The sequence below is a fragment of the Mauremys mutica genome, chromosome 21 (genome assembly GCF_020497125.1).
Source record: "Mauremys mutica isolate MM-2020 ecotype Southern chromosome 21, ASM2049712v1, whole genome shotgun sequence".
Taxonomy (NCBI): domain Eukaryota; kingdom Metazoa; phylum Chordata; order Testudines; family Geoemydidae; genus Mauremys; species Mauremys mutica.
Genome location: NC_059092.1, coordinates 1768391 through 1793333, shown reverse-complemented (window position 1 = coordinate 1793333; position 24943 = coordinate 1768391). Strand labels below are relative to the sequence as shown.

Sequence of the window (24943 nt, the reverse complement as noted above, 5' to 3'; positions counted from 1 at the left end):
ACACCACGCCTGCATCATGCCAGGCCCGTCAGCTCCACTCCCCCGGCTCAGGGGCATGAATGTTAAACCACCTGACTGGAACCAGTGCTGGGGGGTTTCCAGTCACAGAATCTTGGGCTCCATAAATGAAGCTGCTCTTGGGCTGAAGTTCTGGGGTCAAAAGTCATTTGTGGCCAGCGCTTGGCACGCGTGGAGTTTCCAAGTGGTATTTTTGCTGCTGTTATTGATTAATGCTTCAGTGCCCCGGGGTGATTTGCCCTTTGCAGATGTGGTCGCTGCCCTGAGGCGTGCACAGTGCATGGGCGAGGTCCCACACGCGCACTCCCCGCTGCAGTGCGGACTAGGGAGAGGGGCCCCGGAGAAGCACAACACCAAACAATACAGGCAGGATCAGCTGAGACATGAGATGACAACAGGCAGGGGAGGGGTGGGATTAGCGAGGAGACTTAGGCCTCTGCGAAGGACCCCCAAAGGGACCCCCCATTAATGAGGGAGCCCTTCGCAGGACCAGGCAGGAGACGGGCACGAGGCAGGTGCCGCTGAATTCAGTCGAGTACATCGACCCGGCACTGGAAGGTGTTAGCTCTCTCAGTGGCTTGCCCCACTGATGCCGTTGAAAGACGTGTTGCACTTCGCTCAGCTTGGCCAGCACAAACAGACCCGTCACTCCCACAGCTGCCCCCCACCAGTCACTCTCCGACAGTCGCAGTCCAACCAGTCGTGGGGCTCCGGTGCTAGCCCAGTGACCCCCGCTGAGGGCCCGTGGCACTGGAGGGGAACGTTTGTTGCATTAAAAACCTGTTTTCAGGGCCTTTATAAAAAGCACTCCCGGTTCCTATTGCTTGTCAAACCCGGGTTTAAGCCGCATTGTTTGTGTGATGGACAGAGGGTGCCAAGGGCTCTGAACAGATGAACTGTAGCCCCTGCATGTCTAACAGCCACAGTGGTGGCCTCGCTCTTCTCCCTTTGCAATGTGCAGGCACATCTGCCCTCTGAGCTGGACGGACTTAGGAAACGCCTCTGGGGGAGCCACAGGCAGGGCTCAGGCCGTTTCTCCTTTCAAACCTTCCCAGAGCGTCTCTGTCTCCTGTCTGCCCACTGGGTTCTGAGCCCAGAGGTTCTCTGCAGCACGGGGACTCCCCAGCTTGGCTTGAGTAGAGCTTGTTCCCCTGTCGGATTATCGAGACACCCTGCAGGGAGCATGGGCCTGGTGTGACGCAGCAGGGAGCGGGGCGGATTGACCTGGGAATGTCGTCTAGTTTTCCTGGGGCTGTCTGCACGGGGGATGGCTGCCGACGCTGATGCAGTTCGTCTCTCCTACAGGGGGACCCGAGACGACAATCACGGACATGCAGACGTACATGGACATGCTCAACCCCGAGATCCGGCCGAGCAATGGCAAAAGGGAGGGCGAGGCGCCCCCGCCACCTCCCCCCAGCTTCCCCCCTCCTCCTCCACCCCCCAACTCCAAGCTTCCCCCTCCTCCTCCCGGCTACCCAGCGCCAGAGCCCCCCGAGGCCCAGCACACGGCGGAGATGTATGTGCAAGCGAAAAACAACCTGCGCCACGTGGAGAGCGAGGTGCTGAAAAAAGAGGTAATTCCCATGCTGGGGGGTCCTGAGGAGCCACTGGGAGAGGAACCCACTTCAAAGGCGCCTTTCCCCCGGGGGGCCATGGCCCCCCTGGGGCTGGTGTACAGCAGCGCTCGGCTGTGCGAGCTCCAATGCGCTGTGGGCAAGCGAGGCCGCTGCGCTGCCCCCAGGTCAGTACGCAGGCCCAGGACGTGCCCCGTGGTGCGGCGGGAGAAGGGGGTGGTTGATTCAGGTCCTAGGACGCGTGGAGAAGATCCCCCTGTCCACGCCCCCCAGAGCCAAGTGTCCATCTGCCCTCCCCAGCCCTGGCTGCTCGGTCCGGCCCAGAGCACCAGCCCAAGGCTCAGCCTCCTGGTGGGAGGCTCCTGGGCAGTCCGGATGCTAGCCACCCTCCCACGCAGCAGCGGCCAATAGCCCCAAGGAGGGGAGGGGTTGACAGGTCTGAGCAGGGCTGCTGGTGGTGACAGACAGCTCCCCCCTGCCAGGGCGGCCCCGGAGCCGCGATCCGTCCATCGATGGATCAGCCCATCACTGGCTCTCGTGGCTGGAGTCTCAGCGCTGGTGTCCCCATGTGGGAAATGCCCACGAGCAGCTGTCGCTGTTGATGGGTGGCACCCAGAGGCCCCAGACAGGAGCGGGGCCCCTGGTACATTCAGAGCAAGAGAGTCCCTGGAGCATGATGCAGGGAGCGGGCAAGGACCCGGCGGGACAGGTGAGGGGCTGGAGCTGGCAGCTCGCTCTGCTAGAAGCTCTCATAATGTGCGTGGGGTGGGGGGGAGTGACTCATTTTAAATCGAAACAGAACAGCATATTGCGGCTCTCAGTAATGGCCACCGGCCACAGGCCTGGACAGGCCGTGACAGCTTGTGAGGCGCCTCAGCTGCCCTTGGGTCTGTGGGTGGCTGGGGGCACAGTGGGAAGCCTGGGGACACCGGATCTTCTGGAGCCCCTGGGCTCCCTCCTGAGCTGAGCCCCAGGAGACTTCCCGCAGAGCCGCTGTCCCTGCCAGAGCCTTTTCCCTAGGCTGGGGGCTGCACAGGATGGAGCAGCAGGACGCTGGGTGCAGAGCGCCGCACCGCAGCAGAGGGAGAGGCCAGCATCTGCCCCGTGGCTCAGTCCTGACTGGAACGTGGCCTGTCTGTTCCGCAGGGCAACTTACAGCTGGTAAAATTCTGCCTCTGATGCTGCAGCCTGGCCCTGGGCATTTGTATGCCGTCTGCCCGCTGCAGTGCACAGCTGGCATCGGCCTCCTGGGATCTGATACACCTCCATCAAAGCCCCTTGGAAACGGCCTTCGCCGTCACTGCCCACAGTCACTGGTTGTCCCCTTCCCGTGTCCACGCGCAGGGACGCTGTTCTACCAGAGTCACCTCTGCACGCTGGATAAAGGGACGAGCTTCTGTCCCCTGCTGCAGGTGCTCCCAGGCCTTGCTGCTGTCGGGTCTGGGCCCTGGTTGGGGGCGTCCTAGACCTGTCCTGTGGTCTGGGGGGGCTCTGCTCCTCAGAAGAATGTTTATGAGCCAGGGATAAAAGTGACCCGGTATTCCAGGGAACAGGTGTGACGAACTGGGAATGTTCTTAATGTTTTCTCTGAATACTGTGTTGGTGCCTCAGTATCCCCTCTGCAGTTCTTAAGTATCTAGGTGGTGGAATAAGGGTGTGTGATTGCTGCAGAGCAAAGGGCCAGTGCACCTAAATGCCTGGCACTCTGTCTCCTAGCAACTGATGGCCTGGGCCCCTCCCCTGCAAAGGTGCCAGCTGAAGGTGTTGGAGACAAAGAGATCAGGTGACCTCCTGGCCCGGGAAAGGAGCTGAGCAGAGGAGGGGGTGTCAGTCTGGAGCTGGCTGGGGACGAGGAGTGAAGTGCAGACGGGGGGGTCTGGCTCACTGCCCCCCAGAATGGACCCGGCTGAGGGGTCCCGTTCTCTGTACCTACAAGCTCTGTTTTAGACCCTGTTCCTATCATCGAGTAAACCTTCTGTGTTACTGGCTGGCTGAGAGTCACGTCTGACTGTGAAGTGGGGGTGCAGGACCCTGTGGCCCCCCCAGGGCCCCGCCTGGGCGGACTCGCTGTGGGAAGCGCACGGCGGGACAGAGGATGCTGAATGCTCCAAAGGTCAGACCCAGGAGGTGAAGCCGTGGGAGCTTCTTTCCCTGAACAAGTCTGCTCCAAGGGAGAGGAGGCTCCCCAGAGTCCTGCCTGGCTTGGTGGGGAGCAGCTCCAGAGCATCGCCCAGGGACTCCGTGACAACAGGATGAGCCCCTCGCTCCCCGGGACATGGCCGGCACTTTCCCAGCCTGCCCTCAGGGCCTGGGTATTGCCGGGGCTCCCGGCTGTGGGGATTGCAGGGGTGAGCAGGAGGAGTGACTGTCTGACGGGAGGCCGGGAGCCTGGGAACCGCAACAGTAGCTCTTTGTGCAGTTCCCTGGCACCCACGCCTCTCCCACAGGCTGTGCTTGGAAACGTGATGGCCGAGTTTCTAATTTGCTTAATTGCGCAAGGGCTCGTCCAGGGCTGGAAGGAGGCGATTACAGCTCAGAAGGCAGCAAAAAGCTTAACCTTGCTCTTTGTCCGGAGCCAGGCCCTGGCTGCGCCTGGCCCCCGGGGCAGCACCCCCCGTCTGAAGAGTCCTTTTCATTGTGCATGAGTTGAGTGCTGCACTGCCAGCCCTGGAGGCTAACATCCTCTGCACGCCCACCGAGTGGCTCTGGCAGCAGCTGGTCCTGCTCTGTGCCCCTGAGCCTCGGCCCAAAGGACCATTGCGAGGGTGCAGTCTCCCTGCCCCCGTGCTCTCCGCTGGGATGAGGGGCGTTGGAGCTGGGCAGGGACCACGGCTCACCAGGCTGCACTGACACTCATGGCTCAGAGGAGAGGGGCCGTGCACCCGTCACCACCCTGCCCCAGCGTCTCCACGCACTGCACAGGCGTGAACACGAAGGGTGTGAACGTGGCGCCCTTTGGGACTCCACAGTCGTGGCTGGTGCTGTCTGCCAGCACAGAACCCGGACCGCAGGGCCTCCCAGTCAGGCCTGCTCCAGGGGCCTCAGCACAGACACCCCTTGACAGACACCCCCGGGCTCTGGGACCCGCGTGGCACTGACTGGAATGAAGCTGCCTCTCGGGCCAGGCGGGGAGGGCTCTAGTTCTGGGGGCCAAGGGCACTGGGATGCCGGGCAGGGGCCTGTCTGGCGATGCTCTGGGCACGAGGGAGCAGCTGGCAGTGCTGTCTGGTCTCTGACATGAGTGAGTGTCCATGGAAGAAGCAAATCCTGAACTAAGGAAAGAATCCTGCTGCAGAACTGAGACGCTGCAACCAATGCTCAGGGCCTCGCTGGCTGCAATAGTGTAGAAAATAAATACCCAAGTGTCCAGTTTCTCTGCAATGTGACCCCCTGGCAGCTTAGTGCAGAAGCTACAGGTCAGCACTCAGCAGGCTCCTGAGAGCCAGCAGCAGCTTCCTGTTCCCGTTAGCTGTAGTCCTGGCCCGAGGACAGGGGGGAGCGTTTCCTCAGGAGCAGGAGCAGGAGCTGGGTTGCTGGAGACGTTAGACTCAAAGCCATCACCTACCAGCACCAGGAATGGCAGGTGTAATGGCACCAGCAGCCTCCCGGGCTCCTCCCGGGTGTGGGAACTGCGGGGCTGGCGGTGATAGGCGCGCGTTGGAGTGGCAATGCGTTAGCAGGGGATTCGGGTGCCTGTTTCTGTTGTCTGGGCCTTGTGGGGTGGATGGGCAGCCTGGGCGGGTGGGAGACACCCCAGGAGGCACAAGGCAAAGCTGGGCCCGTCGGGAAAGCTGTGATCCCCCACCTCCCGTGTGACTGAGGTACCTCCTACCCCGCTCGCCCTCTCTGCACCGGGGACGCCAGACTCAGTGCTCTGGGTTTCCAGTGCCCTAGCACTGAGCAGCAGGTGCTGCGACAGTTCCTAGCCACGTGCCTCTATCCTCAGGCCACTGCGCCTGGGGGACGTAGCTGTCTGGAGGCTACCCGGGGCAGCGGATGTTCCAGCCAGCAGAGCAGAGCTGAAATGCCAGTGTGTTCAGAAATGAGCCCAATGGCCAGGGGTGAGCCCAGGACCCTGCTTCCCCCTGAAACGAACCCCAGACGAGCACCAGCTGCTAGCAATGGGTCTTACCCTGATTGCAGACACTGGCCCCAAGGAGTCCCTGGCGCTAGTCCCAGTCCTGCAGACTGAGTCAGCGTAGGGCAGAATTTGGACACCTGGCCCTAGATGGGCGTCCGGTGCAAGGAGAGGAGCAAACGGCCAGGAGAAGTGGCCCCCTGCACCACACTGTCCCTTTCGCACACACAAATCCCGCCAGAGCCAGACGGCTCCTGTAACGGGCTCCTGAGCTGGAGTGCCCCACCTGAACCACTTGAGTCTCCAGCCCTTTACCCAGCTCTCCCATGGAGCTGGGCCCCCTGAGGAGAGCCCACCCCTCGCTCCCAGGGGGGGAACATCCGACCAGGGAAATTGCCCTCCTGCGTGGAGTATCAGTTGGTTGGAAATGGATCCCCTCCGAGGAAGCTTTAATGATGCCTCCCCTGCATGCTCCCTCCCCGGCCAGTGTCTGACTTAACCCAGATAATGATCCCTGCAGCTGGAGGCTCATTAACTATTGAACACCCAGCCCAGAAAAAAGAGACACCAGCAGCTGAGCCAGCCGGCAGGGAACGAAACAGCCACTTGACAATGAAATAGACAAATAAGAAGAATAGGGCAAAAATGCCCAGGGCTGTAAGGTGAGACACAAACGCTGCAGAGCGGGAACCACAGGCCACTTCCAGGCCCCGGGGCACGTCTGCCCAGGCTGTCTCTCCCAGCCTCGCACTGCCCTCTCCCCTCTGCCGCACGCCGCCAGCGCAAGGTTTGGCTTGGGCAGCTGTATTGTTTAACCTAGTAAAGAATCACTGACTCCCTGGTGCCGCTGCACCTTATTGTACATATGCAAAGGACATTTGCATGTGCTACCTGGGGTCAGGTGAGCCATTAGGGATGAGAGAGATCCTGGAGCCACAGCAGTTGGGAGAGGTGCTAACCTCTGTGTGCTTCCAGGAGCATTGTTCATTCGTGGGGTTCAGGTGTGTCAGTGACGGGGACCAGCCTGAGGGGCTCTGCCTTTCCGAACGCCCCTGCATGGCAGCTGCGGTCAAACGGGCTGGGAAGCTCGCGCTGCCCCGCAATGCACTGGGATCACAGGAGTCTGTCCTGGGCATGCTGGTGTCTTGCAAGCTCGATTGGGCTGAGGGTCACCGCAGTGCTGGCCAGCGCTCTGCTCCGGCTTGGCAGAGCAGGCAGTGGGGCCAGTGACTGCACCGCGCTCCCCTAGCTGCTGGGCTTGTAAAATGTAAGGGGCCGAGCCCTCTAGGCGTGGGGCCCGAGGGGGTGTGTGAAACCCCAGAGCGGGTATAAGGGGCAGAGCTTGGGGCTGGGGCGAAGCTGCGCAGGCAGGAGGAAAATTGAAGACTCCCTAGCCCCAGCTGCCCACTCCGGGAGAGAGATGGCGCGAGGAGATGGTTGCACTCCTGCCCTCGCCACCTTTCACTTCCAGGCCCACTCCAGTAACAACTGGCCACCCAGGTTACAAGCCACCGTCTCTCCTTCTGGACGGGGGACCAGGGCTGACGTAGCGGAAAGCCACTGCCGCGCCCCAGCAGAGAGCGCATTCTGGCATGACTCCCATGCGGGTACGGGGCCTCTCTCTAGCACCGGCTCCAGTCTGAGCCCATCTAGCCCAATGCCCAGGTGCATCCCCCTGTGGCAGGCACGGGGGCATGTCCTGGTTACAGCTTCCTTTATGGTGATGGAGTTTTTGTTGGGTTCGTTCTTTGCTGTGGGGGTGCGGTGGGGACAACATGCTGAGCGCGTCTAGCAGGATACTGGCGTGTTTGGGGTCAGACGTTTGCCCAAGTGCAGTTTGCATCTGCTGCTCTGAGCCACATTACGCTGTGATCAGCACCAGCTTTTGTCATTTGTGAAGCCTTGTGGTGCCTCAGATACTCCTCTGGGAACCCCGGCTGTATCCTTCTAGGCTGCACCTGGCTTATCTCCTGCCACAGGAGACAGTGACCACAGCCCAGCAGCCAGAGTTCACAAACATCCAGTGGCTCCCATTGTTCTCAGTGGGAGAGGGGGGTTCTCCGTTGTTCTCAGTGGGAGAGGGGCTCTCCGCTGTTCTCAGTGGGAGAGGGGGGTTCTCCGCTGTTCTCAGTGGGAGAGGGGGGTTCTTCGTTGTTCTCAGTGGGAGAGGGGCTCTCCGCTGTTCTCAGTGGGAGAGGGGGGTTCTTCGTTGTTCTCAGTGGGAGAGGGGGGTTCTCCGCTGTTCTCAGTGAGAGAGGGGGGTTCTCCGCTGTTCTCAGTGAGAGAGGGGGGTTCTCCGCTGTTCTCAGTGGGAGAGGGGGGTTCTCCGCTGTTCTCAGTGAGAGAGGGGGGTTCTCCGTTGTTCTCAGTGGGAGAGGGGGGTTCTCCGCTGTTCTCAGTGGGAGAGGGGGGTTCTCCGTTGTTCTCAGTGGGAGAGGGGTTCTCCGTTGTTCTCCACTGGCTGCTGACCATTTTGGAAAGTAAGGTCATTGAATGATAGTTTCTTAGATTCCAAGGCTAGGCAAGAGCAACAAAGAATCCTGTGGCACCTTATAGACTAACAGACGTTTTGCAGCATGAGCTTTCGTGGGTGAATACTCACTTCTTCAGATGCAAGTCAAGGCTAGGCGAGGCCATCGTGATCCTCTAGTGTACGCCCATGCATACACTCCTGCCCCCAGACACCAGATCTACCACTCCCTTTGCCCTCGCTCACCTGTGTACCAGCAGCCTCCTTCCACCACCATCAACTACTGAACTCACAATAACCTTCAAAGCTATAGTTAAATAGATGGTTTGTAGCCAACCGAAGCTAGCTAAAGTGGGTGATTACAAAGTGGCAGAGTCTCCAGCAACTAGCGTGCAGGATATTTTTCTCCACTTCCCATGCTGTGTTACCATGAGCTCCCCAGAGCTGTATTCATTGTGTCTCTCTGGCAGCACAACTATATGACGTGGTGGGTGTTAGTCTAGCTACTTTGAGATGAGCAGCGTCAATAAATACTCAACTCCTCTGTGCACGGCTAATGCCTCGTACTGCTGCCCGGTGCTTAGCACCACACGAGGCATGCTGTTTCCTAGCGCACCCTCCGTTCATGGTGTCCCAAAGGCTCCCAGAGAAGCAAGGATTGGAGGGGAGCCTCGCACAGCGGAAGTGTTGGCTCAGTGGGCGAGGGAGTCACCGCTGCTCCCATAGCAGTGTGGAGAGCAGCAGCGGGGGCCTGGGGCAGAGTCCCTGGAGCAGCAGCTAGGCAGAGCGAGGTTTGACGGGTAGGGAGCGGGTGGAGAGAAGTGTCATGCAGGGGGTTGCCGTCTTGGGGGAACAGTCCCACTGTACCCAGGCATGGTACAGAAAGCTGGGCCCTGCCCCTGCCCCTGCCCCTGCCCCAGAGAGCTGATAGCTGGCTAGAGCCGAGCACCAGCATTCCCCAGCCGCCCGGCCCAACGTGACTCGGCCCTTGAGCACACAGACAGCGGGGTGGTGGTTCACAGACTCTTTTGGGCAGGGCCTGTGTTTTCTGTGTGCATGTGTTAGCACCCAACAGTACGGGGCCCCGATTCCCAATCCTGGCCTCAGGCACTGCCGCAGTGCAGCTGATCAATACCACATTGGAGCCAGGGCCCGTTCTGGGAGAGTAACCCGCCACCCCCCTGCCCCCCGCCAGCGTGACGCCCCACACAGGCTCCCCGGGGCTGGGCCGAGCGCCCTGTGCGGAGAGGGGAGCGTGGCAGGCAGGGGCTGGGCCCAAGGTAACGCTAGCTGTGCCTGTCACAGTGCTGCTGAGAGATGCCTGCCGGAGCGGTGTCTGCACTTCGGATGCCAGGGTAATGCGAGCTGGAGAGCGAGACTGTGAAACTGGAAAGTGCAGCCTGGGGAGCCAGGCAATTACCCGCCCTGCAGAACGGGGGTTCAGAGCTGCAGGGAAACGGGCGCTGGCCGCCTCTGGAATAACAGAGCCTGGGGGTGTCTCCTGTAAGGAGCACCGAGGTGCAGACGTAACGGACACACCCTGCCCGTGCTGGGACAGGTGGGAGTGTGGGCAGGGCCTGCCCTTACCCAGGGGGGCTGAGGGGTGAGGGGAGAGCAGCTGGCAGAGTCTGAGCCAGGGTCTCTGGTGCTGATGGGAAGAGACAACAAGTGAGCAGCCACCCCATTCCTCCTGCCTCTGCAGTCAGGGACACAGGCTTGAGCGGGATCTCCCAGGCCACCGCGTCCAGCCCCTGCTGTCACAGGCAGCGCCGTCATCTAACCCCTTCACAAACATGGCCAGCTCGTTAGGGCCTGCCACCTACAAGCTCGTCAGTGCCCCCGCTGCTGCCATTGGGAGGCTGATCCCACGCCTCACCCCTCTGATGGTTACAAACATTCTTCTCATTTCCAGCTACACGTATTCCTGGCTGACGTTGGTCTTTGACCCACACACTGACTCACGACCGCTGCACCCGTGTCCTGACCCCAGTGCCCCTTCCGGGACCTGCCTTAGCTGGGACGGCCTCAGGGCCGGCGCCACCCCTTGCATGTGTGCGGAGGGCACTGAGATTGTGGGTGTTTCACAGAAAAGGCCAGTGGCATCTCCTGGGGCTCGCGGCTCGCACTGACCCCCCCAGTGGTCCCCGGGAGCGAGCCTGGGGTGGGCCGCAGCCACATTAAGGACTCGGAGGGCAGGGAGGCTGCGTGCAGAGCAGGGGGGTCGAGATGCCCATTTTAAGGTTAATCTTTAGTTATGGTTTTGTGAAGAGAAATGGAAGCTGCTGCCCCGTGATTGGCTAGTGACACTCAAGTGATGTCATTGCCAGGTGAGCCGATAGGTGTGGGTAATTCATTAGCGAGCAGCTGTAACCGGAGAGGCTGGCTCGGGTATCGCAGGTGTGCTGAGGCCAGGTATCGGGTGGCACTTTTGTTTCAGGCTGGCAGGTTTAGTGGGTCTTAGCCTCGCTAGGCGCAGGTAAGAAGGGCTTTTACTTTACCCTACACACATGCCTGGAGGTGGAGGGTCTTTGCTGGGGTCTCTCCCTCTGCTTTGCACTCCCAGGGAAGCCCCGCTCCTTCACCCGGCACTGCTGGGTCAGGGAGCGTTTGGTGCCCTGCTACATACTGGGGCCGGGGCACTGCTGCAGGTGGTGGGTTGCATGAGGCAGTGCTGGAGTGTGCTTCTGTTGTTGCAATGACAGTGTCTAGTTGTGGAGGGAGCAGAGTGGGACCGGAGGAGGAGGACGACTTGGGGGAGTCTCCGATTAGCACCACGACTGTGCTGCTCGTGAGGGGGGATGCCGGTGTCCCAGTAAGGGGCTCCTGGGAGATTTCTCTGTGACCCACCTCGTATGCCCCTGAGGAAGCAGGACTGGGGAGCCATCCCAGTCATCCCAGCGGGTGCAGGGCTGATCCTACGGGGCTATCAACAATGACATGAATCCGTGCCTGGTTGGCTCTCCTGGAGCACTGCCCAGCTGGCCTTTGCGTGCAGTGCCCAGAGATGCTGGAGGTAGGAGCCCCAGGAGCACAGGGCTGCCTAGGGATGCAGCTGGCCCCTGACTGTCTGTCCTCGTGCCCCCTTTCCTCTGGGGAGGACGCGTGGGCTTTGTGGCTGGCACCGGAGGGTTTCGCATGTTTGAGTCTCTCCTTCCGTTTCCATCACTTGGCTGTCGAGCCGATGCGCCCGCCATGGTTTTCTCCATTCCTCCCTGCTATCGGTGGGCAGCGTAACACGGGGGCGTCCGTCAGGCCAGGCACACGGAGGAAGGGAGCACTGAGCTCACCTGCTGTCCTGCCAGCTTGGCCGTTGTGCCCCGCACATCTATTTCTTCGGGAAGCAAAGCTCTGTGCGGCTCGCGGGAGGGTCTGTAGGTCTCCAGCAAGGGCTGTGGCTAGCAAGGCACCTGCAGCACGTCCAGTGCTTGGGCTATCAGCTCGCTGCCCATCGCTCTAGCTCAGATACCCAGGGGTCCTGGAACATGCTGCCGCCCCGTTAGCATTTCTTTAGTAGCGGTTTGCATCCTCCCAGGTCATTTATATTTGGGGAACAAAAAGCCAGAGATCTCCTCAGTGCAGCCACCCGCCTGCTTGTCTGCAACACCCAGCGCAGGAGGCTGCCAAGAGCTGCCATCTTTAGCAGCTGCCCACTTCACTTTGCACCAGCTGCTGGCCAGAGCTGAGTCCTGCAGCAGCAGTGCATAGCGAGGCAGTCAGGGAAGGGGTCTTTCCTTCACTCACAGAGCCGGACTTCAGAACCAGTTGCCACTAGCCACCTACATCTCTGGGTCAGTGTGGAGAACACAGCCCCTTTGCATTCGAGTGTCCATGCTGTGCATTTGCCAAGGTGTCGTTGGAACTGTATTTCCTTGCTAAGGGCCCCGGTTGCATTATTCTGGATTGTGATTGGTTTAACTGAGAGCAGAATTTGTCTGTGAGTCCAAAGGAGACTGGGTGAGCAGCACGTAGGCAATTACCAATGCAGATTGGTCTGTTTAATGTTCCAGTCATACAAATCATGGCCATGCAAAATCGTATGCAAGGGGGAAAGAGATGAATGCAAATAGCCTGGCCTCTGGAACAAAAGAGCCTGTGAGCTGGAGTCAGGGACTCTGAGATTCGGTAGCAAAGATGCACCCAGCAGTTCTCCGCTGTGCTGTCGGTGCAAGCCCCATTCCCAAGGGCCACGCTCCCAAGGCAGCAGCCCCTTCGGGCTGCCCCTGTCTGGTTGCAGGAAGGCTCCCACTTGGGCCGGGGAGACACTTCGTGCCCCAGTGGCTTAGTGCAAGGCCTCCACTGTGTTCCTCGCCCGCTGGCTCCACAGGGGCAGAGATCTAGCCCTGGTAAGTAGCTGTCTCCCCTCTGAGTGCCTCATCACCACAAATGTATTTCCCCCACCACGTCGCTGTGCAGCGGGGCAGGGCTGGCGAGCCCATTCCACAGAGGGGGAACAAGACACAGCAAGACTCATCCATGGAGTCTATAGCAGAGCGGTAACTTGAACCCTCGTCTCCTGAGTCCCAGCCTGGTGCCCTAGCCATTGGGCCGTTCTTCCCAAGAGCCGGGGGCGGCTCCCTTGTAGCAATGCAGGCCAGCTCCCCGAGGCCAGCCTCCAATTGCATCGTCCTCCAGCCCCAGGAGCAGATGTCCCCGCAGTGTGATCACGGCACCCTCCCTACCCCGGCTCAGCACTCTGCCCCCTCACCCAGCAGAGCTGCCTCGTAACTGTCCCCTGGAGCCATGCACACTGGCGGAAGCACGCTCTGGAGATTAGTGAAACCTGGCTCAGAGGCTCCGATAGCCTCTGGGAAACAGCTAGTACCATTTCCAAGGACCTCTGTGCTATTACCTGCCTCGTAAAATCCAGGTCACTCAGCTGTTCTGCGCACAAAGCCCTTGAGATCTGCACCAAGGCGATTTAAAGGTGCTGCTCCCAATGGCTCTTAGTTACATAAGAACATGGCCATTGAATGCAAAGTTTGGGGCTGTGGGAAGTGCCCGGCTCCACTGGTTTTGCGAAGGGATAAGCTGCCCCAGCTAATCCGCAGGGGCTGGGATTGAGAGCTGTGGATCCTAAACTCTCCTCAAAAGGCGTTATGAAAACAAAAACTCAACCAGGTTCTTAGTGCCGTGTGCAGGGCAGCTTTCAGGGCCCTCGTGGCTTTATGGAATTGCATTCACCTGCTCTCACCTCAGCAGCTAGACGCTAGAGAGACGAGCGCACCAGGAAAACCTAAAATAGTCAATGAGATTTTTCAGTTCACTAGAAAATTACCCACAATGTCTCCTGCTCTAGGAGCTAAACCTGCCACCGTCACAGAACGGCCATGGTATCTAATGCTGATAAATGTGGCATTCGGCTCAGTGCTCTGAATCCCAGCTCCACACACGGCCGGGCTATGTTCAGATACTTCATTATTTATCACATGTGAAGCACAGAGGAGCTCTGGGAGATATTAACTACATTGCTGGCTGTGTGCTGGAAACTGAAATGATTAAACAACTGAAGAGCAGCTCAGAACCGAGTTATTTCTCCAAGTGTTTGTCCCCCAGTGAGTGGCACTGGAGCTGTCAATGGCCAATGCCCAGAATGCCTTTCTGTTCGGTGTCTGTACAGCACCCAGCACACTGGGTCCTGGGCAGTAACTGGGCCCTAGACCCTCCAATGACACAAAGAGACAGACGCCCTGGTGGCGTTCATTGTACTGCGCGCCAGCACCTGGGGGGTGGGGGGGGCAGTGCTACGAGATGTGCCATGGAGTGACGGGAGCCTCTGTGGAGGAGAGTCTGGCCTGGGCTCAGTTTCCCTGTGTGACCCAGGGCAAGTCATGTTGTGTCTCTGGACCCCACTTCCCACCCGGGCCGGGCGAGGCTGCTGCTTCCTCCCCCCTTGTCTGTTTCAAGGCAGGGACAGTCTCCCACTCCATGTATTGACAGCACCCAGCAAACGGGGCCCTGCTGTCATCGGGGGGCCTCCCCGTCTCCCAGCGCAAACCCTGCTACCCCTTGTTGCTTGCAGTTATCGTCCCACGACGGCAGCCTGGAAGGCCTCCGGCGGGTCGACTCCGGCAGGAAATCTAGGAACTTCAGCAAGCAGCCCAGCACCGGGGATTACTACAGACACCTGGACCACAGTGCGGGGGAGCAGCCTGGCAGCTGGACGATGGCGCACAGCGAGGAGGTGAGCCGCTGCTCCCGCCGCCCACCCCTCAGCTGCTTTTCTCTGGAGCCTGAGCTCCTGAGCGAGCTCCCAGCGTCTGAGCGGGTCTGACTGGGCAGGGCGGGCGCCGGGCAGATCGTGTTCGTACAGACATGGACCTGCCTGGCTCAGGGGCTGGCACTGGGAAGCAGAGACTCCACCTCTGGGGGACCTGTCCAAACCCCACCCAGTGCCAGCGACAGCTCCAGGGCTTGTATGAAATGAACTGGGGGAGGTGGGGCTCAGCCCAGTTCCCACTGCACAGATGTCCGCATCGTAAGGACCACTGGCCATCTCGCCAGCCGCCTCCGCTGGGGCCAGGGACGGCCTGGGGCCCAGCCCCTGCTGCGGAGCCCCAGAGCAGCGTGTGGGGAAGGTGCCTGCTGGCCCTGCTCTGCAGGATGGGCTTTGGGGTCAGTGTGGGCCTCCGTTGCCAGCTCCCCCCAGCAAGGTAACTCGTGGCGGTGCCAGCTGGGAGCCCCTGGGCCCTGCCACAGCCAGCGGCTGGCCGGGTGACAGCGGGAGGGAGTGCATTGCATCGCCTGACTCACTGGACCTTTACTGCCTGTTTTCAATGTATTTATGTGTTGGTTTCTTTAAGGCGTCTCTTCTTTCCAACGACAACGTGCACAATGGGAGTGCGGCTGAGAACAAGCCCTCTGGGGAGATGACGCCCCCGCCCCCGCCCCCTCCCCCTCCTCTTCCTGAGAACATCTGTCCTCCACCCCCGCCCCCTCCACTGCCAACGGAGACTCAGGTGCCCTCTTTCAGCCAGCGCCGCTCGTCTTCTTCCACTGGAAGTAAGTTGCAGAGTCTCTGCCACGCGTTTGGGGCCTCCTGCGGCTGGTTTGACACCCCGGGCTCTGATCTGCAGGCTGTAACGCAGCTTCCTGCCAAACAAGGGAGGAACCCAGGGTTGTCAAATAAAATTGCTGGTTTGTTTTCAGAATTCCCCCCCACCACCAAAGGCTTCAAGAGAGCTGTAAAAGGAGTGGGAACAGGGAAGCTCATTAGCGCACACCCTGCAAAAGGCTTTAGCCCTGGCCTGTGTGGATGCGGCACCGTATGTGGGGTGGCTCTTTCTGACACATGCTAGGCCCTGTCTCTCCATGTGCCGAGCTAACGCACAGAGTGACAAGCGGCTGATGAGGAGGGGGGAGGTGGCAAAGGCTAACATACAGAAGATTACGCAGGGGCTCTGCTGTACGTGGTCCCTGCTATTCCTCTGCTGGGCACATGGGGACACCTGGCCAGCTTGCAGCCTCGTCCAAGCAGGTTTATCATTGTGGCACAAGGATGTCTGGGATTTTTTGTGCGTGGAGGGGGACAGGTGGGAGCTGGGATCAGTACAGAGACAGACACCGAGTCAGCTGACATATCTCCCAACCAGCCTTACTGCAGCTTCCATTTACCATCATAGGCTTGAGACTAGCAACAAGCCCTGCTTAGCGCTGTAGCATACAGACAGGGGAGGAGCCGAGTCCCTGCTGCCAAGAGCTTCCATTCCAAGTAGGCACAGGACACGCAGCTTGGCTGTTGCAGTTAAAGTCCTGGTCCCTTTGCCACTATGAATTGGTGCCTGACCTTTGTCACCTGAACTGGCTGGAGGGAGAGTGGAGGGCACCGCTGTGCAGTATTGGAGAAAAAGGGACATGTCACTAACACTCAGGATGCTACACTTTGAGCTTTTTACGGGGTTTGTCTGAGCGATGCCAACCCAGCCCTGCAGCCCCCTTGGAGCTGGGCCCCATGGCAGCCAAGCAGGAGCTTCCTCTGCGCAACACAGCTCATAAACCGTCTCCAGTGCTGTGTTCCCGACCCTGCTTCCCTTCTGGAGCAGCTGCCAGGGTTTGGGTTTTCTCTCAGCCCTGTGGGTCCTGCCGGGGAGCGCCCGGTGCCCCAAGGCTGGCACGTGCCTGCAGCAGCAGGGAGGTAGAGGCCATGGGGAGTGAGGCGTTCAGACTGAGCAGGCAGTGGGGCTGGCCCCACTCTACCAGGCTGGTTGGCTCCTGTCCCCTCCAGGCATTGTGGCAGCCGCAGGGGGGCTCTGGATGCCACATACAGCACGTGGCACACTGCAGGGTCTGTCTCTGAGTGGCCCGGGGGAGGTTGGGATGTGGGACCCAGAGGGAGCTCTTGGTAAAGACAGCGCTGACCCCAGGGGAGTGACACTCAGAGCCTCACATGCCTCAACATTCCCACAGCCCAGCCAAGCAAGCAGAGGGGCCCTAGGAGCTGCACCACTGGCTGCATGGCCTGGGAAGCAGCTCTGGTGGGTCCCAAACTCAGCTAGGGTTAGAAGAGGCAGCCTGGGGCTGCCTGCTCCCTGGCAGGGGAAGCACCCACCAGCCTGGAGGAGAGCAGGCCCCAGAGAAAAAGGCAAGGAGCAGGTCCCTAAGGCCTGAATTACACGGCCCAGCTGGCAAAGCCTCCAGCCCAAGCCCACCATGAGCCCCTGTGCCTGGGAGCAGCCAGGCTGTTTTCCCTCAGGCCCCACCACCAGCATGGGAGGCTGTGGGGCCCCGAAGGGCCCTATGCAGCTTGGGGGTTAGCCCCTTCTCCAGGGTGCATTAGCATGGAACAGTCAAACAGCCTGCCCCGCCGAGGGCCCCCAGGACTCCCCCAGTGCTATGGCGACCCCCCCACCACACGGCTCCATTGCATAGCATTCCCCTCCCTTTCCTGCCGATAGCGAGCTAGCTAGCTAGCGAGTGAGTGAGTGAGTGATCGGTCTGTCTGTCTGTCTGTCCTTCCTCCCTCTCTTTGCTATCAAGAGCCACCGCCCCCAACCTCCTCCTTTTGTAGCATGCTGGGGAGGGGGCCCGAAGTGCCCACAGCTGGCCCCGCCCTGGGACCAATATCCCTGCACTCAGGGGCAGCAGCTGGGCTCCTTCCTCCAGCCAGGGGCAGAGGGTTAACCCTTCCCTTGCCAGCCACCGGGCCAAGCCCAGCTGAGCTGACACGCCAGGCTGGTAAAGAGTCCCAGGGGCGGCTCAGCTCTGCTGCTGCAAAGCACCAGCCCAAGGCCCCGCTTTTCTCCCACCTTGTCTTCGCTAGCAAACCGTGTGTTTGCACATGGGGAACATCCCAGTGTGGACAAGGGGAGGTGTCCCTTAAATCTGTGTGAGCTGGTCAGGGTGACCCCCCCACCCCCGGCCCCGCAGCATCCCCCATCCAGCTCCCCGAGGGCAGGCAAGGCTCCCCTGACCGCCCCCTGCATGGTCCCTGGGCCCAGCACTCGTGCTGCTCTTCTCAGCGGGCAGGGCTGGGCTCGCCAGCGGGGGCGGGGGCTTGGTGCCCTCAGATGTGGAGCGGGGGAGCTTTAGGCACAGACAGGACACGGCTGCCTGCACCCTCTGCATTCGGGGCTTGCCTGCTGGGCAGTGGGGCCTGCAAGGGTTTCGCTTTGTGCCATTGGGTCACAGAGCTGGGGGGCAGCTAGGCCACAGCCAGAATGGGGGAGGAGAAGCTGCTCCCATCCCCCTCTTTGGGGGTGTCAGGTGTACAGTTACCATTATTGAGCGTGGGACTGACGGTGGAGGGGGCAGGCAGAGGGGGGGGCCCAGAGCAGCAGGCAGAGGGGGCCCCCAGAGGGCAGGCAGGGAGGGGCCCCCAGAGGGCAGGCAGAGGGGGCCCACCAGAAGGGAAAGGCTCTTTAAGAGGGGCCCCCAGAGGGGCAGGCAGCCCCTGCCCCAAAGAGCTACCAGTTACAAGAGACCAGACAGACACAGAGTGGGAAGGGCTGGAACACACCAGCAGGGGCCTGCGTGATGGCAGCAAACGGCATGGCAGTGTCAGGATTTAGTGGTTTGTTTCTTTGGGGGGTTACTTAGGAGGGGATCAGCTACATGGAAAGACCAGGGAAGGGAGGGGCAGGGTTGAGGGGGACGGGGCAGGGGAGAAGAGAGTAAGGGTGCAGGTGTGGAGAGACACAGAGGTGAAGAGACCCAGGGGAGCGGGGTTGTAGCAAACGGCCAATCAGCACAGGACAGAGAAAGTCTGGTTAAACTGCAGGACGGTCTCTGAATGCCCAGTGGTCCCTGCTCTGGCTGGTTCTGGTCCTACCAGCTGGGGCTCCTGCTGGCTCCTCTCTGCAGTTCCCCCCCAGTGCTACGTGGTGGGGAGAAGAGTGGCAGCTCCTAGGTGCTAGTGCACTGGGGTGCGGGATCTCCCTAGCACAGGCCTGGGTCATGCAGAGTCCTGGGAGGAGGTGCTCCCCCCACTAGAGTTAGCCTGTGGAACTCACTGCCACAGGATATCGTGGAGACCTACCACAGGTGGGGCTAGACAGGAGCTAGCCAGAGCCACGATAACGAGACCACCCAGAGCCACAACAGGCAGGGTTAACAGTATCCCGTGATATGAAGAAACAACCCCATGGGCAAGTTATCCAAGCTTTGTCCGTTAGGGGGTTTCTTGCCCCATCCTCTGGCAGCTGGTGCTGGCCACTGGGGGAGACAGGAGACTGGTCTGATTTTACCTGGCAGGTCCTATGTTGCTCAGATCCAGACTGCCTACAGACCCATTGGGTGCACCCTGCCACCACCCATCACCCCACAATCCCCGCCCCCTTGGCACTGCTCCTGCAGAGCGGAGTGCCCTGGGAGTGCTGTCTGGTGACCCCATGTGGAACTTCGCCTGCCTTGGGCACTCATGTGCTCATCCGGGGCGGAGCAGGCGTTGAGTGTCACCCACCCCAAGGGGAACCAGCCCAGCGCTGCTCCGTGGCACGTGCACAAAGCCTGAGCTTGCTGGCCTCGGGGAGATTTGCCCTAGTGACCATCACTGGCATGAGAGCGGGTGAAGGAGCATTAATTGCAACGCTCCTGTAGGGCATTGTCACGGAGTGGGGGGAGTCAGGGCCCTGCACCCCTCTTCTTGCGATTCACCTTGACTCTCAGCCAGCCAGTAACACAGAAGGTTTATTAGACGACAGGAACACAGTCCCAAGTAGGGCTTGTAGGTACAACCAGGACCTCTCAGTCAAGTCCTTCGGGGGGGGGGGGTTAGGGAGCTTAGACCCCAGCTTTGGGGTTCCCTGCGTTTCACCACCCAGCTCAAAACTGAAAGCAAAACCCCCTCTAGCCGTCTCTCTCCCCCTTCCCCCAGGTCCTCCCCTCCCTTTGTCCAGTTTCCAGGGCAAAGGTGTCACCTGGCACCACCCCCCTCCTGGCTCAGGTTACAAGCTCAGGTAACTCTCAAGTAAACTCATCCCCTGCTCTCCCATCCCCAGTGCAGACAGTCCCAGTAAAACTAGACGACATTCCCGGGTCAATCCGCCCCACTGCCTACTGCGTCACAGGCATTAGGGATGTTTTCCCTCTGCTCGCTCACTGGCCTCAGGGTCAGACCCACGAGCCTGCCCTGCGTCCATAGCATGACGAAGCTCAGCCCGTCTGGCTGTGTCTTTAAGATGCAGTGACCAATTGGAGCTGGCAGCCCAAGAGCAGCAAGCCACTGGTGTCCCAGATACCAGAGACTGCAGCTGTCCAGATTGTCTTAAGCCAGTTACTCTGTAGGTGTGACATGCATGGTGCTATATAAACCTGTCGCAGAGCTACTGCGCTTCCAACAGCCCCAAGCAGGAAAATGAGCCTGGGGATTTCTGCTGCCCGCCATCCTAGTGACAGGACAGAGTCACAACTGTCACATGGGCGATACTTATGGAGACGACCTCGTCCTCGAAAAGGCTGGCTCCCCTCACGCCTCTCCTGAAGAAACTGCTCAGGATTAATGGTAACTTTTGGCAGACCCTGCACCACACCTGGGAAACAGTAGCTAAAATAACAGCGTGTGCAGGGGATTGCCTGTAACATTTAATCTCCTCCAGCAGTAACGGATCGTTATTAAACCAAACAGAGCTTTAACGAAAGGTATCCTTGCTGATCAGATATGCTTTGATTAAACAGTACAGAAGAATAAAGGGGACATCTAAGACTAGAGAAACACATGCAAAATCCAGCCAGGGAAAACTGACAATGTCAGAGCAAACTGCCACTTAACTTAAACCTCCGAAATGCGTCTGCTTGTCAGTATCCCCAGCCTGTGCGCAGGTGCAGTGAGCCCTGTCAGCAAGGATGCCGAAACACGCTGTCCTAGGACCCATTCTGCAGCTCTGAAGGCGCTCTGTCATTCGTGGGAAACTGTTATTACTGGGTCAGACCCCAGCCTGTTCCGCTCAGGCCAGGCTGGCACACAGAGGGGAAATATTTCTTAACTTTTATTTTAAAAATAACTTGAAAATGTGAGCGTAAGCGTCAGCTGATGAATCTACGCAGCCTTGCTTTGGTTCTCTGTGGCTGTTTAAAGTGCATTTAGCGATGTTCCCCCGTGGCCTCTCTCACAGTTGTGTTTCTAATTTATTTTTTTAACCTTAACTCCATTCCTCATGGGCTTGTCTGTCCTCTGCACTGGAGTCTGTGTGGTGTCACTCCTGCTCGTACCCACTTCTCCCTGCTGGCGGCTTTTCTTCTCTTCTGTCTTGTGGGAGCCAAATGCCTCTTCTGCTAACTGCACTCTTGTTGCTTCTCTCTCTACCTCCTAGCAGGAAAAGCTTTGGGGCACGGCAAGAGACCCAGTAAGTCCTGGCGCTGTGTTACCATTCCTGTGGGAAGTCAGCAGAGTGCCCAGTGCGTGGGGGGGGGGAAGTGCCCTGGCTCCTTTCTGCTAGTCCCTTAATGGTCGGTGTCCAGTTTACTCTCTCCGAACTCCACAGGGAAGTCTGATGCTATTTGACATTAGGGTGGTGGCTATTTAATGACTTGAGGCTCTTTGGTGATTGCTGGGGCACACACAAGTCTGATCAGCTGAGTGGGGGGGCGAATGACGCTTCAGAGCCCTACTGGTGTCCTCAGGCAAGGTGCTGCTGCGTGCTGCACCCCAGCAACAGCATGGCCCAGGGCACCTGGCCGCTTGAGCTGCTCTTGGCAACCCCCTTTCCCTGATGCTCTCCGGCCCAGCACACAGTAACCTCATGTGCTGCAGGCTGCCCAGTGCTCTGGGAATGTGCTCGGTGGCTTGGAGGGGAAACAAACAGCTGCTCCTCTGAGCCCCTCAGGCACCCTCCCCACTGTCAGAAAGGACCAGGATTTAGGCACTCAGACTCTGAATTCTGCAAGGCCAAGGACACACTCCAGCTCCCCTCTGCTGCCCACAGCAAGCTGCCCAGCCAGCACCCAGGTGATGAATGGTATAGATGCTCCCAGCAGGGAATCATCCCGCGGCCCAGCTCTCTTGTCCCCACTTCCCTGGGTTACTGTACCAGCATACAGGAGAGGGGAACATGCACAGAGGATCCAAAGTGCAATCTCTCCCCCGCCCCCCTTTAAGCAGCCACTTTACTGTAGCCCTAAGGTTTCCAGTACAATTCAGTGAGGGCTGGCCCCCAAGAAAGGGCTCAGGGAATGTGTGGGGCACCCCTGCAAACGACATGTGGCTGTCAGGGGAATAGTTGTTTTAGTAAATTCGTTACTGTGTTTTAGCCACTTAAATACTGATAGCAAAGTAACATACAGCCCGTGTGCTAGTTACCTGTCCAAGCTGCCCCTGTCGGGAGCCGTTTCCGTGCATGCATTGTTAGTGCAGTTGGACGGCTTGTACGTGTGGGAAAGCTGCTGCTGGTTGCTGGGTCGCCCAGTCTGGATGGCTAGCTGTCGGTTATTGTTGCTGATGGTAATTTTCCTTTCTGGATGTGGACTAGCCAGACCAGTGATGCAGCCGTTCGCTCTCGGCAGCTGCTGCTTGGGAACTCGAGCGCAGTTTTTACTTTCCAGCACTACTTTCTGGATGGAGGGTATGGGAGCTGGAACGAAGCTCATGGCAGTTATTCATTTTTGCTACCATGAGAAGCTGCCCCCTTCCTGTTGGGTTAGAACAGCTGTTTGTCAGCAGCTCACTCCTCTGAGCTTTGCCCCATGTCACTGGGCTCAGTCTCTGAGCCTTTGGAGTCCTTGTGTTTAACTATTAACAAATAACCTTGTCTCGACAAATGGCAGTGCCGTAGCAATCTCCATTAGAGTGCTTCATTTTCTAGAGCAAACTAGACATTCAGCATCAGCCCGCTGTCATTTCCACGGCCCACTCGCTGCACTTTGAGGGGAGTGAATCCATTTTCCTCTGCGTCTTCCTTGGCCTAGTGCTCCCTGCTAGAATACTGAGCTCTGCTGCCTTACTACCAGTGAATGCCAAGTGCTAACGGCATTACCGCCCTAGTGCTTGGACTGTCCAGCTGCCTCTGCACAAGGTTTAGGACTCCAAGGGGCTCTTTTGCTGCCTGTCCCATGGGCTGGTGAGACTCCGTGGGGGAGCATGAGCTGTGGCTACAGGGGGTTATCCTGCCTGTGCAGGTCCATGCTAGTATTGCAGACAGACCCTGTCAAGAGAAAGGCCCATAGGGTTTAATAGGTCTGCTGGCAATTGGATTCTATAGAAAGTGACTAGGTTTCTCTTGAAATTGCTCTGAAACCCTGTAGCATTTAACAAGGAATGAGATCATTTCTCCAGGCTTGTTTTTAGCCACCCTATAGAATTTCATAGCACAGTCTATGTAATAATAATGGGGGGTTAGAAACCCTTTGGTGCCATTCTAGAGGTGTTTCCTGTAACAGATGGATAGTTGTACCTAACTGGTGACCCAGCCCTTCCCTCTAACTCTGCATGTGCAGTTACTGCCTGTCACGGAGTCCCCGGGCGCTGCTCTGGAACTGCTCCCCACAAAGCCAGGCAGGACTCTGGGGAGCCTCCTCTCCCTCGGAGCAGCCTGTCTGCAGGGCAAGAAGCTCCCACGGCTTCACCTCCTGGGTCTCTCCTTGGAGCATTCAGCATCCCCTGCCCCTCCGTGCGCTTCCCCCGCCCAGGCGGCCCCGCTGCCGCACAGGGTCCTGCACCCCCCTCACTTCGCAGTCAGACGTGACTCTCAGCCAGCCAGTAACACAGAGGTTTATTAGAAGACAGGAACACGGTCTAAACCAGAGCTTGTAGGTACAGAGAACAGGATCTCCTTTAGTTAGGTCCATCTGGGACCCCAGGGAGGCCACAGCCCCATGGGGAAGCCCAAGCCCCGTTGGGCTCCCCTCCATTTTCCAGCCAGCTTCCAAAAACTACCCAACCCCCTCCAGCCCCGCCTCTCTGGGCTTTGTCTCTTTTCCCCTGCCAGGAGGTCACCTGATCTCTTTGTTCTCCCACACCTTTAGCTAGCTCCTTGCAGGGGGGAAGGGCCTGGCCATTAGTTGCCAGGGAGACTTCGTCACACTGCCCGACTCTACTGCCCGACAAATACCAGCCACACTTCAAGCCCCTGTGCATAAAGCGAGGCTCCTACATTCATAGGGAGGCATCAGGTTTGGCCACCAATGACAGGCATTGGTTTGGGTAGGACCATTATGTGGGGTTTGATCCTCCCAGTGTCGTGAATGGGAAAGCCCCCACTGGCTTCAGTGGGGCAGGATTGGGCACATACCCAGCCCCATGTGCACGGTGCAGGTGAGCAGATCCGGTCCCAGTGCCGAGGAGCTTACAGGCTGGATGGAGGAGAGCTCTGACAAGATGCACTGAGCTGATACCTCCAGATTAATCTGCTCTTTAAAAGGAAAATGCCGGAGCCAATTTTCCAGGCTCTGTCTCACGAACAGCTGCAAGCTGGGTCCGACTGAGGACCTGCTTACTCACCGGTGGGGTATCTGTCACGTGCCTGCTTCTCCCACGTCGCTGCAGGGACCTTGGGTGCCCAAAGAGCCAGCGAAGTGGGTGCAGAATGCTGAGTAGCATCCCCTCTGCCATGAAACTGGCCCTTCCGGTGCTGCTGGCAGGAGCCACCGCTAGATCGGGGCAGGGGGAGGTTCTCCTAGGAGGCCGAAGAGCAGAGTGTTCCTCATTCTGGCCGTGAATGTCTTCCCCGGCCCCTTTGGATACAGCCCACTCCAGGAACCAGGGCTGGCCGCAGCCCTGGCTGTGTGCTACAATTCATGGGCCATTGAGGACAGTGTCCATTTTACTGTTAGTGTGTCAGGTGCCTGCTGCCAGGGAAAGGGCTCCAGGGCCAGTGCCTCTGCCAGGGTAACTGGCAGTACACCACAGAACCATGCTGGCATGAGCAGCTGGCCTCAGCACCTTGGGAAACGGACTGCACCTACCGTGAGGTGTTAGTCCCACAAGCCCCCTGGTAACACCATGTTTTCTGTTCTGGGGGACCAGGTGACTAACCCCCTGCCATCCAGCAGGAGACAGGCGGGGTCAGGACCCCCTCACACCATACACACACGCTCATGCCATGTTAGGCTTGACTGGCACTGAGCTGGCATTAAAGTGTCCAGCCTTGCTACTATGAGCAGCTGTGCAGCGCACCAGAGAAAGCCCCGTGCCTGGCACCGTCCCTTCCAACTCCCACCATAGCCCCCTCCTGTCCTGTGGCCACTGGCATGGCAGCTTCCATCAAGGAGACTTAGCAGGACTGGGCCCAGGAGTCCAGATTAAAATAATTGTGTTTAATCAGCAGTGGGGGGGGGTATTTACTTCCTAGCCCACAGCTTCGCCCTGGGCTCGGTGGTGCAAGGCGCATGCCTCGTTCACATCCCTGACAGTGGGCGCGCGCGCACACACACACA

At 59.0% G+C, this 24943-nt stretch overlaps 1 protein-coding gene across 5 annotated transcripts in view; it reads left to right on the top strand.

Moving 5' to 3' along the window:
• Positions 1 to 24943, top strand: part of ESPN (espin) — a 79151-nt gene that overhangs the window by 37242 nt on the left and 16966 nt on the right. For all 5 annotated transcript variants that reach the window (XM_044996400.1, XM_044996399.1, XM_044996401.1 and 2 more), the window contains exons 7-9: positions 1324 to 1595; positions 14163 to 14324; positions 14944 to 15142. In XM_044996400.1, coding sequence (XP_044852335.1) covers positions 1324 to 1595; positions 14163 to 14324; positions 14944 to 15142 — 633 coding nt within the window. The remainder of the gene's footprint in view (positions 1 to 1323; positions 1596 to 14162; positions 14325 to 14943; positions 15143 to 24943) is intronic.